The sequence below is a fragment of the Ambystoma mexicanum genome, chromosome 2q (genome assembly GCF_040938575.1).
Source record: "Ambystoma mexicanum isolate Mex_15411 chromosome 2q, UKY_AmexF1_1, whole genome shotgun sequence".
NCBI classification, from domain to species: domain Eukaryota; kingdom Metazoa; phylum Chordata; class Amphibia; order Caudata; family Ambystomatidae; genus Ambystoma; species Ambystoma mexicanum.
In genome coordinates, this window is record NC_090924.1 from 608,619,038 (window position 1) to 608,635,059 (window position 16,022).

A 16,022-nucleotide genomic window follows, 5' to 3' on the forward strand; every position below is an offset into this window, starting at 1 on the left:
TTCTTTGAATTCTGTCATTGCTGTCTCTTTCTTCCGATTTTAAGCATTGGATAAAATGTACAATATTTTCCCGGGTAATATTAACATATGACATTTGAAATGTTATGAACCTACAGGTACTATGAATGATGCAGCGCTAGTTGCAAGTTCTCTAGGAAGTATCTCACATTGAAATGTGTGCGCCTGTACTCAAATCCCTCACAATGTAGTTAGAGATCCAATCTTTCAAAACAACACATTAATCCAAAAGTCCCTCCCTTCTTTTTCAATTGCTTAGTTTGTTTCCATAGCATCTGGTTGTTAGACACACAAAGACAGTTTTCCTTTTTTTGTAACTTCAAATCTTTTACAAAACAAACACATGACATGGTTATACAATGTCTACGGGCAGGCCCTATCATGAGGGTCATGTAAGAACCACAATAAAACTCATAGGAACTCTTTTTGGACTCACATGACTATGCATTAGAACACCCTAGTGAGGTTTCCAGTAACCTGATTGGTCAACCTGCGGGCTATACAAACTGGTATAACCTGTAGATTGAATAAAGTCAGCAAAAATGTAAGTGGAGCGTACCTCCAATGCAGCGCCGTCATTATAGCCTGGAATTTAATTTACCGCCGCCGACACCCATAAAAATACAATCCCCGCATTCAGTTCAAATGGAACTGAAACAGTTAAAGTTCCGTGTGCAGTGTTGCTGTTGAAACATGGCTGGCGTGGACCGCCCCCTCAAGGGAGTAAACTTCCTCTTGTTAACACTGCAATTTCCACATATAACGTGTGCGCACCGGTACAACTCATTCCCCCATTTATGCCGCTGCAATAGCTCAGAATGTTAAACAGCAAGTAGATCCTCACAACGCCTCCTTTGATCACTCGCAGACATCCAGATTATGCGTGGTGTATCCAGATTATGCGTGGTGTGCAACCCTCACGTTAGGAAATTAAACACGGTGAGCTTCAATACAACGCTAGAAATACACGGCAAAAATATAAGTACCAAACACTTTCAAATGAAAACATGAGCTATATACTAAATATGGTTTAAATGCAATATTGGGTAGTATTTATTTATACATTTCTTGTCACCACTGTATAACTAGTTTAGCCCTACATTTGCATGCATACAAAGACACTCACACCTGCAAAATGTTTGCTAATTAAAAACTCCACCCACACACTGCTAATTACCACAACCATATAAAAAAGGCACAACCAGGAAAAACACTGGTAGGGAATTTGTAAACCGCACCCTTAGTTCATATCGCACTGCACAATTGAAGCTAAAATAGATGTTTTTCTTTACAGAACTACCTTTTCCGGCCTCTAACCATTTTCCCAATAAAAAATTATTTCTGCAGCATATATTAATCATTTGTATTTTTAATTAAATACTCAGGACCCTGGCACTAAGGGTTTAAAGCCGTAAAAGGCTGCGGCGCCATTAAACACTTAGCACCTTACTACGAGGTCCCTTTGCGGGACCCGACCTGAACGGCTGGTCTAGACCAGCTGTTAAAGTAGGGACCCGCAAAGGGACCTTGGTGCTAAGTACGGTACCGCAGTTTGCGGTACCGTACTTAGCGCCTTCCCCAGTCCCATTGAGCCCTATGGGGGAAAAATGGGAATGGGGAAGGGCCAATGTTCAATGGGGAATTACCGCCCCACCAACCTTGGAATGGGGTGGTAATTCCCCATTGAACATTGGCGGACTCGTACTATACCGGCACCAACCATGGTGCTAATAGCGCCATGGTTTAGCGCCAGTATCATAATGAGGGCCAGGGTGTTCTAATAGCTTTCTAGACCTGCAGCTCGGGCCGTACCAATGTTTCACTCTGGCCAATAACCCGGTCGTCAGGGCCCATAACGCCGGGTACGGCCCTCGCTGCAAGTCTATAAAGCTATATTATAGTGTAATAGAAGAGGGGACATTTGGTTGAATTGTGTTTCTTCCATTTTTAGCTCAAAGTATTCAATAGTCTATAACGGTTCGAGCTTTGGCTTGGTCAGCAGGAGGGTGCTAAAGAAACGCCCTTACAATGCTTCAGATGCAAGACCCCTGTCTTTCTAACGTTGAATCTCAATGCTGTGAGAGTCTGTCTCTTTGAACTTTGATGCTCTGAGTTTTAAAGTTGAACTTTGCCACTGTGGGATTTGCCACTTTAGCCTTACAGCTGTGACCTTGAGCTCTAGGTTTTAACTTTGAATTTTGCTGTGATTCCTCACTATAAACTTTGATGCTCTAAATTTCTAACTTTGAGCTTTACCATTGTAAGCATCTGTCACCTTGAACCTCGGCACGGTGGTATTTAACCACTCTAACCCTGCTGCCAAACCTTTCTAACTTTGAATATAGATGCTGTGAGTTTCTGTCACTTTAAACTTTGCTGCTGTGAATTTTAACTTTAAATCTTGCCACTGTGAGATTCTGTCACTTTAATCTATGATACTGTGAGTTTGTAACTTTGAATTTTAGAATGGCGAGTCCTTAAGTTTGAGTCTTCATGTTGTGAGATTCTCTCACTTTAAACTTTTATGCCTGTACATTTTAACTTTGAATTTTGAACTTGGAAGTTTGGAAGCACTGCCTCTCTCTCTCTTCTGAACTCCATCACCTTGCCACCAGGCCACTTGGAACTCTAATGCTCTGAACCCCACTGCTACCTCTAAGCACTTTATACCTCCCGCATCAAACATTGCCACGGTGAAGCGGGTGCCCCACCATTACAAGACTTTTTACAAATGAGAAAATAAACACAGAGAGGCTTTCGCCACTGTGAACCCCAACAAGACAGCCCCAACCATCACAAAGCTACCACCACAGTGAGACACTCGTCACTTCAAGGCAGCACAGTTACGAGATCCTACGCCTATGAGGCCCTAACACAGGGAGGACTTACCACTCGATAACCTGCCATTACAAGACCTTGCTACTGTAAGCTTCTAGTTCTATGAAACCTCCACCATTGGAAAACCAAACCAAAAATACTCTGCCCTGAAATCTCTCAGCTACTGGGATACTGTGCTAACTGCAATTCTTTCATCTTTGGAACATTCTGCTCCCGGGACCGCTACAGAGGAATAGGTTTGCCCCTGGGATAATTCTGCCCTTAGGAAAGATCTACACCTGAGATACCTGTGCCCCATGAGGTACTTGGGCCCCTGAGACAGCCCCCCTCTGAAGATAGTTCTGCCACTAGACAGTTTCTTGCCTCTGGGATAAGTCTACTCCTGGGATAGGTTCACCCCTTGGACAGGTTGACCCCGGGAAAGGTTTGCCCCAGGATAGGCCCGCCCCTAAGAAAGACTTACACCAGGAAGAGGTTTGCCAATAAAAAAGGTCTGCCCATGGGTTTGTTGTTGCCCCTGGAACAGGTTTTTGCCCTTGGGATAGGTTTATGCCCTTGGGATACTTTGCCCCTGCAATAGGATTACCCCAGGGATAGGTGTGCCCTCGTATACGTTTGCCCCTAGAAGAAGTTTACCCCTGGGAGAGGAACACTGACCAAGGAAAATAAGCCACCACAAACAATCTGCGGGCTGAAAAAAGAGGAGAAGCCTTGTAGACAACCAGACAACCACCGGGAGAGACTAGAACAATTAACCTAATCATAAAAACAGACCCACAATCAAAAAAGAAACCTACTCTCTAACCAACAGGTCCACACCACAAAAATGCCTTGTACAAGGAATGACTAATACACAAGAAATAACCAAAATAGACCAGATGGAAGAAGACCAACCAGCTCAAACCACCACACCAGAGAACAAGCCAACACCAATAAATAACAAGCCTAACTTCCCACTGTAAAACAGCCCCTTTGCTGGAACAAGACCAAAATCACTGTACCTGTCACGCTACCAATCAACATATCACCCACTTGCACAACCAACCACCAACAAGCACATTAAATATGCAAGGAGGAATGCGGGAAACACAATGGACATACAAGAATATGCAGAAGAACAGCTAAACAAGCTGAACTCAGCACACTGTTCATTACAAGAAACTGGCGAGATACAAAGAATCAACAACAAGATCTGACAAACAATCCTGGAGAAAACATGAGCCCAAGATGCAACCTTCTAGATCTGCTCAACGGAGAAACAGAAGCAACAAAACCGGATACAGAATCAAAAGGTAAAACTAATCAACACCAACTCAAATCACCAATGCCACACTCAAAGGACAAACAGAATACAGAAAACAAAAGGTTACACTGCAACCTAGTGAACACCAGATCAATGTCAAAACACACCCAGAGATATACGAACTCCTAAGTGAGAGAGGAAAAAACATCCTATCTCGCAGAAACATGGTTAAATGAAAACTTCAAAATAGTCTCAACTTCAAACTGAAACAATTCAACAGAGAAGTTAAAAGAGGAGGTCTTTCCGTTGCTTACAAAGGTCACCTCAAGATGACAACAACACCACCAATGAACATCCCACACAGTGAATCACTCCTTCTACACCTAGCCCTAGATCACCAAACAAACCTGTATTTCCTACTTGTCTACAGACCGCCGGAATACAACCCTAAATTCACAGACACACTTGGGGGCATCATGACCAACATCACCATAAGATTTGACAACCTGGTCATACGAGGAGACTTCAACATCTGATTTGAAGAAGAAAACACCAACTCACCTAAACACTAACAAATCACCTTGCAACGATGCATCTACAGCAATTAGCGAAGGGAGGGACACGCACAGCAGGGCACACCCTACATACAATCTTCTGCAAAAGAAACCTGGTCAGAATGGTACCACCAATGCATATTCTCTGGAGGAACCTCCTCTAAATACCCTTCGTGATCCACCTTCCAATGTGACTACTAACTAACTAATATCACAAAAACTCCTCCAATACTGAAAAGAAACTAGAAATAAATAAACATCACAGAATTAAATACCAGACTAGAATCCAAGAAACCATCAGCCACTGTCACCAAACATTGAAGAAAGAACTGAGACAATCCAATCATGGATCAAAAAAACACTAGATGGCATTGCACAGGAAAAACCTTTCACCCCCTCGCTAAAGAAAACAATGTCAAAATGGTTCACATCCTACCTCAGAGCACTGAAAAACATTAACAGGAAACTAGAACAAGATTGAAGGAAATATGATCAGCAAAAACAACTCACATGCCAGAGATAGATATGATTTTATAATGCCGAAATACTCAAAATAAAAGAAATACTATAATGAATGCATCACTAACTTAAGCAACACCCAGAAAGAGATGTTCAGCACCATTAACGAGATAAGAAACCTGACAGCCCGCAAACAACACTCCCTGGCAAAAACTATGTGATGACCTTGCAGACCACTTCAAAACCAAAATTACAAACATCCAGCGAATGATCAAGAGTATGTTCAAAAACACCAACAACACTCCTAACCAGCAGACAACGGAGAAAACCGCTAGACTGACAGACCTCTCACCAATCTCAACAGAAAAATTCAACAGTTTATTGAATAAATGCAACAAAGCCGGTTTGCCTGCAGACCGTTGCCTGCCAAATAAGTGCAAGACTATCCTCATCCAAAGAACACCTATGAAATATTTCTGCAACCTCTTTAACCATTCACTAGCAACAGGAAACATACCACAAGCTTTCAAATCAGCGTACATCAAACGACTCCTTAAAGACCCATCAGGAAACACAGAAGACCTAACCAACTACCAATCGATTTTAAATATCCCCTATCCAGCAAAACTCTTAGAAAGCTACGGCTACGCCCAAATCCTGGAACATGTAGAAGGAAACTGTATTTAGACCAGGCACAAGTTGGCTTCAGACCCATGAGAGGAACAGAAACAGTACTACTATCTAATAAAACCAACGCAGACTGCAGCACCACGTTGGCACTAATACTAGACCTATCAGCAGTGTTTGACACAGCCAACCACGAAACGCTCATCAAATGAATCGAGGAAATAAAATACAGCAACACAGCGTTACTCTGTTTAAAATCCTTCCTGACGGAAAGACCGAAAACAACATGGCTAACCCCTTTTATGTCAGCACCACCCACAACAACCTGCGGAGTCCAACAAGTCTCATTGTTCGCACCACTCCTCTTCAACATATGCATCACCCCGCTCATCGACCTCATCAAAAGACATTGACTCACCTGCTAAAACTACACAGATGACACACAAATCATCTACAAATGCAACACTAGTGGTGAACAAGAAGCAACCATTACTGACTGCCTCACAGAAATAAACAACTTGGATGTGCACCAACAGCTTAAAACTCAACCCGGACAAAACAAAAATCATGATAACGCCCAACAACCCGTTGAACCAACACCACATCCCAGGGTCCCCGAAATGGGAAACTGACTGGAACCTTCCAAAGTGATTGGAAACCTTGGAATCCTAATGGACAATCGCCTAACACTTGAACCACTAGTCAACACAGTAGTAAAGAAGTGCTTATTCTACCTACGCTAAATAAAGCAGATCCTCCCTTTCCTCGTCTTCCCACATAGAACACTCACCATCATCACCCTCGTCATGTCAAGAATAGACTATGCCAACAGCATCTATCTTGGTATGCCAGAATACCTCACCAAAAAACGACAGCAAATACAGAATGCGACAGCAAGACTACTCCTCAGACTCACTGAGAGAGAACATGTCACACCAGCACTGACAACCCTACAATGGCTATCAGTCAAAAAAGAATTTTCTTCAAAACACTCTGCATAACCCACAAAGTAATTCACAGCCAAGGAACAGAATTCATGAAAGGAAAAATCTCCATCTACAAGCAAAACAGAACACTAAGGTGCTACAATGGCATTTGCCTCCATCAAAACAATACGCAAAGAAGAAATTGGGTGCATCAGCTTTCTCCTCTATGTCGGCAAAACTTTGGAATTCACCCCTAAAGGAAACACAATGACACAATGACAGAATATCACCTGAAATTCAGGATAAGGCTACTGACATGGCTCTTTAACTCACCGAGCTAAATAGGACAAAGTTGAAGCGGAACAATCAAATGAACACATGAAGAAATAGCCCAAATAACCCATACGCTTATGATCCAAAGCTTGGATCTCCAATGGAACAAAACAATTAACGTAAACCACCATACAAGAATATTATCCCTACCAAACCAATGCAGAGAAAGGTAAAAATGACACCCATCACTCTCCCTACTAAAAATGTCCCACTATCCTCCCTACTCACCCTCAAGCACCAAAATAAATACACATGTACCTCTAACGCAGTAGAAACTTAAAACCACCACAAATTGAACACACTGTGCAACACCCACCGAACCCAAACAAACCACAGAAAGCTAAAGCTAATAAAGACAAACCATCCAACACATGCTCATACACTGAACAACACCAAACCTCTGCCAACTGTACACAAACAAACCCAACAGACAGTGACCGGTTTTCCATAACTGAAGCGACCAACAGCACATCAAAGCCCTCTAGCGCTCTCCCTCTCAATCCCACTAACCAACCTTCACCCTCCTTCCTTTCAGATCCAACAGAGCACCTGAAACCCATGAAAATGGCAGTGGTGCACGGTATAAATCCTAATAACATAACAATGACATGCATACTGCGCATGCACACCGTTTCAGGAAATCTATACCACAATCCTACGCTCTACTCCATATCCCTATGAGAGCAAAGTAACGCTTTTCGCAATATGATGGAGAAACTGTTGGCCAGACACAACACCTCAATGTTTTTCCTATGTCAGTTAGACTGCAGTGCACCCATGTGAACCTGGCATTTGAAATTTTGCACTGCATGGGTCATGTTGGGGGTGTTGGGGATCATGCTACAGTGGGATCAGCTACAACTGCACCCACCTGTGGTCATCGTCAGCCTCGTCAGTCCGGTCTTGAAGTTCTTTGTTGCGCGTCTCTGGAAGCATGAAGCAGAGAAACCCTCCAATGATGGGCCCGCTGCCGTAGATAGCCATGGGGATGGCCTCGTGGTACTTACTCAAGAGAGCAATCAAGGGCGCCACGATTCCAGCGATACGGGCGAAGGTTGACGACAGGCCTACGCCATTCTGTCTGGAAATGGAGAAGAACACGACATATAACTGCACCAGAGTCATGATATGATATGATATGATATGATATGATATGATAGGATATGACATCTATAACGCGCCTATACACAAGTGTTTCAAGGTGCAATGAGGCAAGGGAGGGGGAACAGAGGGAAGACAGGCAACGATCCTACTAGGCCAGGGTCATTCAGATCATGACATGATGACCATTGACAACTGTCCCAGGATGATCGCAAAGCCAACGCTGTCAACAAAAACGGCCTACATTAAAATCATATGGACCATAAAAAAGTGATTTATCGTTTCCCACTTTGACCATGTTTTCAATGGACTCCTGTGCGAATTCATAAAGTCTTGTTCTCAGTCTCTTCACAACACAAAGGGCCAGTTGCAAAGGGCCATCTGGCCTGGCAGATTTGTTGGGGATAATTACTGCAGGTGGTAATTGCCATTTTCACCAGTGGTAATCTGAGTACTACACCACATAATAGAATTGCCACTGTTATGGCGGTAACACATGTGGATTTACAGAAATGCTGGTGGGTGTATGGTGGGTGGGAGTAAGCGTAATTTCTTTCTATTTAACAAGTGCATATGGTTGTTAAACAACCTTTTACACTACAAATAAAATACATAAAAATATAAAGATATCAATAACAATTTCCACATTTCAATTATTTAATCCAGATAAAAATCAAAATGAATAAACCTATATTTTCAAATACAATTAGTCATTGCATGCAACATTTCTATGTTGTGGTCCGGAACTGGTCAGAAGAGTACAGCTAGATTTTTGAGTGACCTTTCTCATAATTAGATTAGGGGCCTGATCACGACTTTGGCGGTAACGCCGGTGGTATTACCACCAGCGGTATTAGCCCTACCGCCGAACTCCCCGGCGCTAATAGCACCGGATCACAAGTTCGCTGGTAATGTAATTCCTCATTCCCCATTGAGCCCATTCGGGAACGCCCCATTTCCATTGGGCTCAATGGGGAAAATTTGCGCTCTTACCGCCGGCGGACTTCCTGCCAGCGGTAATAGCGCAAATTTTCAGCGGATTTCCCCCCAGCCAAGAGCTGGGGCAAAATCCGCCGAAGTCCTGATTTGGCGGACCCTTAAATCCGGCAGTAATAGCGCGACCGCCGGATTTAAGGGTTACCGCCAAAGTCGTGATGAGGCCCAAAATCTGAGGACCATACATTCCAACAGTATATGGACTGGAGATTCAAGTTGCAATTTGCAAAGTCGACAGAGACCTTTTTACCTTGGAACACCTTCCATGCACCTGTATGTTCCTAAACCGGTAGAATACCCAATCGTAAGTATAATATAAAACAAGTTAATGCTGGAATGCGCAACTTAATCAAATAGCTGCAAGGAGATTCACAGAACATCCCCTGTTGTGTATAGGTGGCATATCTTCTCTTTTGTGCCAATTCCACCAAAGATGAAATACGATCGAATATTTTGACTTCGGGCCTCCATTTTTTTTAAACGAAGCCATCCCTGTTATTGTAGGAATATGCAGTCCAACGTCAGCGCAATGGCATCAGACTATGTTCTCCAATACCCGATACCATGTACCCCTTGAGTGGAGCCTTGAATGTTCCAGAGTCAAATTCAAGAGTAATTGTCTGGCAACCCCATCAGCATTGATTTTAATCCACAACTTACAGGTGGACATCTTTCACATTGACATCAGGGACTGCAGCCCCAATTCCAGCCTGATCAACTCCACAGGGACAGCCCCTGGAAGTCCCAATAATGAGTGTAGTATTTTAGTTAGTCAAGAAACTGCCTTCTCTGGGAGGACATCCAATGCATACAAGATCCCCGGAAGAATGGAAACTTTGTAAGCATTAATCTTTGCCTCAATAGAACGGCCCCCACAATCGTCAATAACTCCTCTGATGGCTAACCGTTTCTGCCAGGCCTTCAAGGGGATCACTTCAGCTAGATACGTAAAAGAAGGAGACCCCCTGACAGCCCTTTTACCAACTATCATAATTTAGTTTTGGTTAAATGTATGCAGAGACCATTAGATTCAGCATAGGGCTGTAGGGCAACCAACGAACGCTGTAGAGCAATAGCCATTCTAGCTAGAATGACTGTCATCCGCATTTGTCAGACAAAGAATATTCTCTTACCAAAACAAGGTGGATGATTATGGACAGACTTCAAAGTCTTGGCTAAATCTGCAACGTATAAATTGAACAAGAGAGGCGCCAGGAGGCACCCCTGCTTAAGCCTGGTGTTAGTAGGCAAAGCTTTAGACAGGGTGCCGTCCTGGAACAGCCCAACCCTAACTGATGTGTCATTGTGCAGCATCTTAATAAATTGAAGTGGTATGGGGTCAATGCCCCAGGTTTCTAGTTTTTCCCATATATTATATACCTATTAAAAGCTGTACAGTAGTCAAGGTAACACATACAGTGTAGCCTCAGGATCTTGGAATGTGTCTGAAATTAATGTAAGGAGCACCCAAATAGAATGTGATTTATTGCATCCCTTTCTGAATGGGATCTGTTGTATATTTAATACATTCTTTGCCTCCGCCTAAATTATTAATATTTCCAACAAGAGAGCTCTAAAGATGTTTGCGCTACTATCAAGCATGGCCAGTAGCCTGTAATTACCTGGTTTCAGCCGAGATCTGCTTTTATGTACTGGTACCAGGAAAGATTACTGCGAAGATACAGGACATGCGCCAACATCACTTTAAGAAGATAAAGTTCACACAATAAATCAGCCCACAGTTACAGGTCCACCTTGTTGACAGGATTAGATAACCCATCTGGGCCTTGTGCCAAGGATGGTTTAGATTTTATAATAATGCTAGCCAAGTCAGCATCCTTCACATACAACCAGACAGAATTCCTTACTACTCCCGGCCCATCTGCAGCATAACTCATCTCCTTCACATTTCAGTATGTCTCTGCAATATAAGTTACCCAGGCCTCTTCCATGACATCAGTCAGTTCAATCACTGCAGTACCCGTTCTATGGGTGCGTAGTAGATGCCAAAACCTCCTTGTGTCGTGGGTTCTAACTAGCATGTTAATAAACGTCCAGCTCGCTGTAACTTCTCTATATCTATAACCTTGAAGCCATTGCTTATATTGGCCTCGTACCCGGCAATCTGTTTTCCTTTTTCTAAATCATGAAGGAAAGCAGACCTCCTAATTCTGTGAACAGTTGAAATTAATTCCTGCATTTTATTTTGCTATGACCATATCAAAGGGAACCCCTCGCTTACCTAAAGTCTTGTGTGTGACCAGATGTCTATATTCACGAGGCCAATGGGTATCCATCATGTCACTCAAGTGCCAATTACAATTCATCAATAGTTCCCTGCCCGTGTGGCCAGTCAAAGTCAGCATTGAATTAATACTTCTTATATTAACCGAAGACCACTGAAGACGATTACCCTGTAAATTCACAGTTGGATTGGCATGAACCTTTACTTCTACTCTGGAAGATTGCAATGTACAATTCATACACAGCTGAGCATGGTCACTCATAGCCACAGGACAGATCTTGCGTTCTGGTAGCAAATCAGCAATAACTATATTGACAAATATAAAGTCAATACGGGCACTATAGACTCCGTTTGACCACGTAACATAATTCTTGGACTCTCTTGGGGCTAGAGGGAACAGGTCAAGCTCAGCCATCACTTCTGTAGTATAATTCATAGCGCTTCATTGAATGTGATAACCTATTGCCAGCAATAATGTGGCACACCTATAGCCAGCCCCATGTTGCTAGCATAAAATATGGGTATACAAATGGAGACAGGCTGCAGGTTTAAAAGTACACCAGAATATATATATATATATATATATATATATATATATATATATATATTTCTTTTTCTCTTACTTGAAATGCCTCATTCACAGCAGACTACATTAGCTATCTAATTGACTGACTTAATTAACAAATACTGATCACTAGTACTAACTCATTAACACTATAATGTGCTCTCCATGTGGAAAATGAGGTAGAAATGCATGTTCTGAAATTCATTTTTCAAACGTGCACTTGTTTTTTTTTCTTCTCTCTTTGTTCACTGTGTTTGCAGAAAGCAGAATCTGCATTCCAGGAAATGATTTTAGCTACAGTTTCTTACTGTAAAAATTGAGCTATTGTGGAAGGAAGGCTAGGGTGATACGGTCTTTTTAATTTGATTGGTGCAAAGTATCTACAGTGGTTCCACGTAAGCAACAGAGGTTTGCTGGAAAAGTCTGACAGAAAAAAAAGTTCAGATTACTTTTTGCTGAGCTGCTGACACAGACCATCTGAGACTGGGCTGTGAGGAGGCATTCCCAGTCTCACTTATTACCGGCTTGAGAACTGCAGATAACTGCATGTTCTCGCTGTGCACTTCAAGCTTTCAAGATTACGAAGACAACCCTGGGCCCATTCCTCGGAGGCGATCGAAGGGAGGTCGCGTGGGGGGGGGGCAGAAAATTGGTAATTATCCAAGTGAATTGACGTAATTCATTCAAGCACACAAATGCTTCAGAATCCTTCATCTGTTGTCCATTTTTGCACTTTAGCGTTATTGCAAACTGCTTGGTGAATGCAGGGATAATAGTATCCTTCCTCAGCTGTAATTCAATTGCATATGGGACCAGCTGTGCGCAATGATAAGCCCTTCTTCTGTCTTCAAATTCAGGTGCCGGCCCACCTAGGCGTGACCATATTTTTTGATTAAGGAAATCTAACACCATACACATTCTGTACATGATATCATTGCCCATGTAAAAGTCATTTTGTGTCCCACTCACTATCCAAACATTATGGTGAATTGTTTTTGGTCCAATACTAATCTTCAGCATGCATCTGCCTGCAATTCGGTTTTCAAAGTCTGGACTGTCCAAACCAGAGACATATTGGTTTTTAATTCTAAATTTCGGGATCTCCTCCCTCTCCATTATATTTTTCAGCAATTTCTCATTAATAAAGCTTCTTTCCTGTTCAAGCGCTAAAGTGGCTTTTATTATTTTAGAATAGTCATTTATACCAACATGAACCTATGGTTGCTCATCTTCCATGTGTATTTCAGCAAGAGTGGTGATGTGTTTTTCTATATCTGTTTTAGGAGCAGTATTCTGTTTGCATGTCTTTTCTTTTAAATAAAAACGTAATGTGTGCTCATCTATGGCAGTTTGCCATTTTTTCCTTGGGTCTAAATATATTTGTACAGATTGTTTCTCATCTTCACTCTGCATTTTATCTTGACACATCAAGATAACAGTGACACTAGGTGTACAGCTATTCTGGAGATATACCTCTACTGCATCATTTTTTTGGCAACGGTGTCACATTCATTTATATTGCTGTTTTGTGATTTTAGTTTCTTAGGTCTCAATGGTTTTTTGGTTAAGGACCACAATACTCCATTCACCCCATCTATGAGAAGAGACAATCTTTTCAGGCAATCTATTCCCATCAGAAATGGATTTTCTCAAATAGATGTGATCAATACCTCCTGTTTCATTCTGTGTTTTCCTATCTTTATGTCAACCTCGGTAACACCTATAATAGGCACCTCCTCCCCATTAAAATTATGCACTGGACCTTCATTTTGCTTTACTGTGATCTGATTCTGCGGGGATCTTCCTTCATTGATGCTCTTTAACAATTCTTTGGACATAATTGTGGCCTGTGCGCCAGTGTCAATCATTACAAATGTATTGCATTTCTCTTCTATAGTGATGGGAGCATAATACCTGCCTCAACTTCCTCTAACACACATAAGAAGTGCGAATTCTTACTGATTTCAGGACTCACCTTTCTCAGGCCTTTTTCACTTTTGGCTAAGCATATTGGTAATTGGAAAGATATTTTTCCCTACTTTCTGTCCATTTCTGTGTGAGAGACTTTATTAATTTCCCCATGTTCAGAGGTTTTTTGGAGTGTGGCCACTGTTCGCCCATCCATCCAGGTATCATCAGAGGCCACATTACAGTCCTCCAACTGAACATGTGTAACAATATCACTTGGTAATTTGTCATTGTCTAATTCTGTGTATTTGTGATAATTTAGTAACTTCTTCAAAAATATATGGCTCAAAGAATTCTTCAGGTGATTGACCTGTACCCTCCTTTCTTTTTTCTGCCTGTTTTTGGTTATTGTTCTGATTGCCCAGGGAAGGAGTTATAGCATCCCCACTTACTCTCTGTTCACTGGTATTCCGCATGCATGAGTCTTTTTTTTTTTTTTTTTTATTTTTATTTTTGTATATAATCTATATTAGATTTTTACAAAAGGAGTTCTCATGGTTTCGTGCACCTGACCGAAGAAAAAGAAATATTGAAATGTTGAGAGTTGCACACCCATAAGTGTTTAAAACAATATTCTTAGTGTTTACACCATCCAAAATGAAAGAGAGTTCGATGGCTTTACTAGCTAGATGTCAGAGATATCAGAGAGATGGGTAAACTTTTCCATGGTGATATTTAGTAGTTTTGCCGTCGGGGTTAGCCATCTGGTTTGGGCTCCTGTGATTAGGCGATTCCACCACATGTCTTCGTCATTAATGAAGGAGTTTGCGAACAAGGGACCAAAGAAGGCGTCCCTTTCCTGTGCAAGCGCTGGACAGGACATCAGGAGATGTCTTATGGATTCTGTATTTTCAGAGTTTTTACAGAGGCGACATGATTTCTCCTTGGTGTTAGCTCGGATGGCTAGAATTTCTTTTGTCGGAAGCAGATTAAGACGGGCTTTCAATAGAGTTTTCATAGACCAGTTGCTCGGGTATTTTTTACAGTATTCCATAGGCTCTTTAAGTTTGTTAAAAACGGGTGGTAGGTGGGTTAACAGCTTGTTTGATGTTGCTTTTTCATTCGTATTTATCCAGTCTAACCACTCCATTTTAGATTTTATTCTTAGCGGGTTCTTGATTAGTTCGTCTTCTGAACAGGCTATCGCCTGTAGGGATTGTAACTGGGTATCACCCCAGTTTTTGAGTAGCTTATTGTTTCCCTTACTGATTTCATCATTAATCATACGGTATATTTGAAGACTCTCTGGATCTCTTATTTTTCTGTATAGCTGAATCCCACTTTGTGCCACCACTGCAGCTATAGAGAGCAGACCTAGTTCGCGTCTTATTGCTGCAGAGGATGTGGATTTAGGAAGTCCAAGAGCTGTTCGCCAAATATGGCCTTCTAGTTTGGTCCAGAGCGTCGATGGAATTGTTGGTGTTGCATCCATGCCGTACGTTAGAGATGGGATTACTTTAGCTTTATAGAAATGGATTGCGGGTAGAAGACTGAATTTTCCGTATTTTCTATGGACTGCTCGAAGCTGGGATGCTAGATGTTTCGCCTTTGTCCATAGAGTTTGTTGCATCGTGTTGGCGTTCTTAGAACTGTCAATTTCCACTCCCAAATATTTGAATGTTGTAACGACTTCAATTTTTGCTTGATGAAGGAACCACTGTAGATTTTCTTTCTTTTTGTTCCCCTGTTTTTGGAAGATCAGGACTTTGGTTTTTTCTTTGTTTATCTCCAAGTTGTTCTCCTTAGTGTATTGGGCAAGATTGTCGAGTTGTCGCTGAAGTCCAACCTGCGTATGGTCCAAAATTATCAGGTCGTCGGCATATAGAAGTCGGCTGACCCCTACGTTGCCCACTTTGGGTGGAAATGCCCTGATCGAATCCTGGGAATCTTTAAAGTCGCCTAAGAAGGATATAAAGAGTGCGGGGGCCAGCGGACAACCCTGTTTTACTCCACGATGAACGGGAATTTGATCTGATAGGAGTCCTTGATTGTTCAGGCGAACGGCCACCCTGGTGTTCGAATGAAGGGCGATTATAGGGTCCAGGATATCTTCAGGACACCTCCACGCTTTCAATTTCTTCCACAATTTTGACCTATCCACTCGGTCGAACGCCTGGGAAAGGTCGACGAATGCTAGAAAAACTCTAGG

General features: G+C 42.1%; 1 protein-coding gene across 1 annotated transcript in view; it reads right to left on the reverse strand.

Annotated features, from left to right (window-relative positions):
- Positions 1–16,022, reverse strand: part of LOC138569620 (solute carrier family 22 member 13-like) — a 371,351-nt gene that overhangs the window by 15,981 nt on the left and 339,348 nt on the right. Inside the window, exon 9 of the mRNA XM_069647751.1 lies at positions 7,870–8,079. Within this exon, the coding sequence (XP_069503852.1) occupies positions 7,870–8,079 (210 nt within the window). The remainder of the gene's footprint in view (positions 1–7,869; positions 8,080–16,022) is intronic.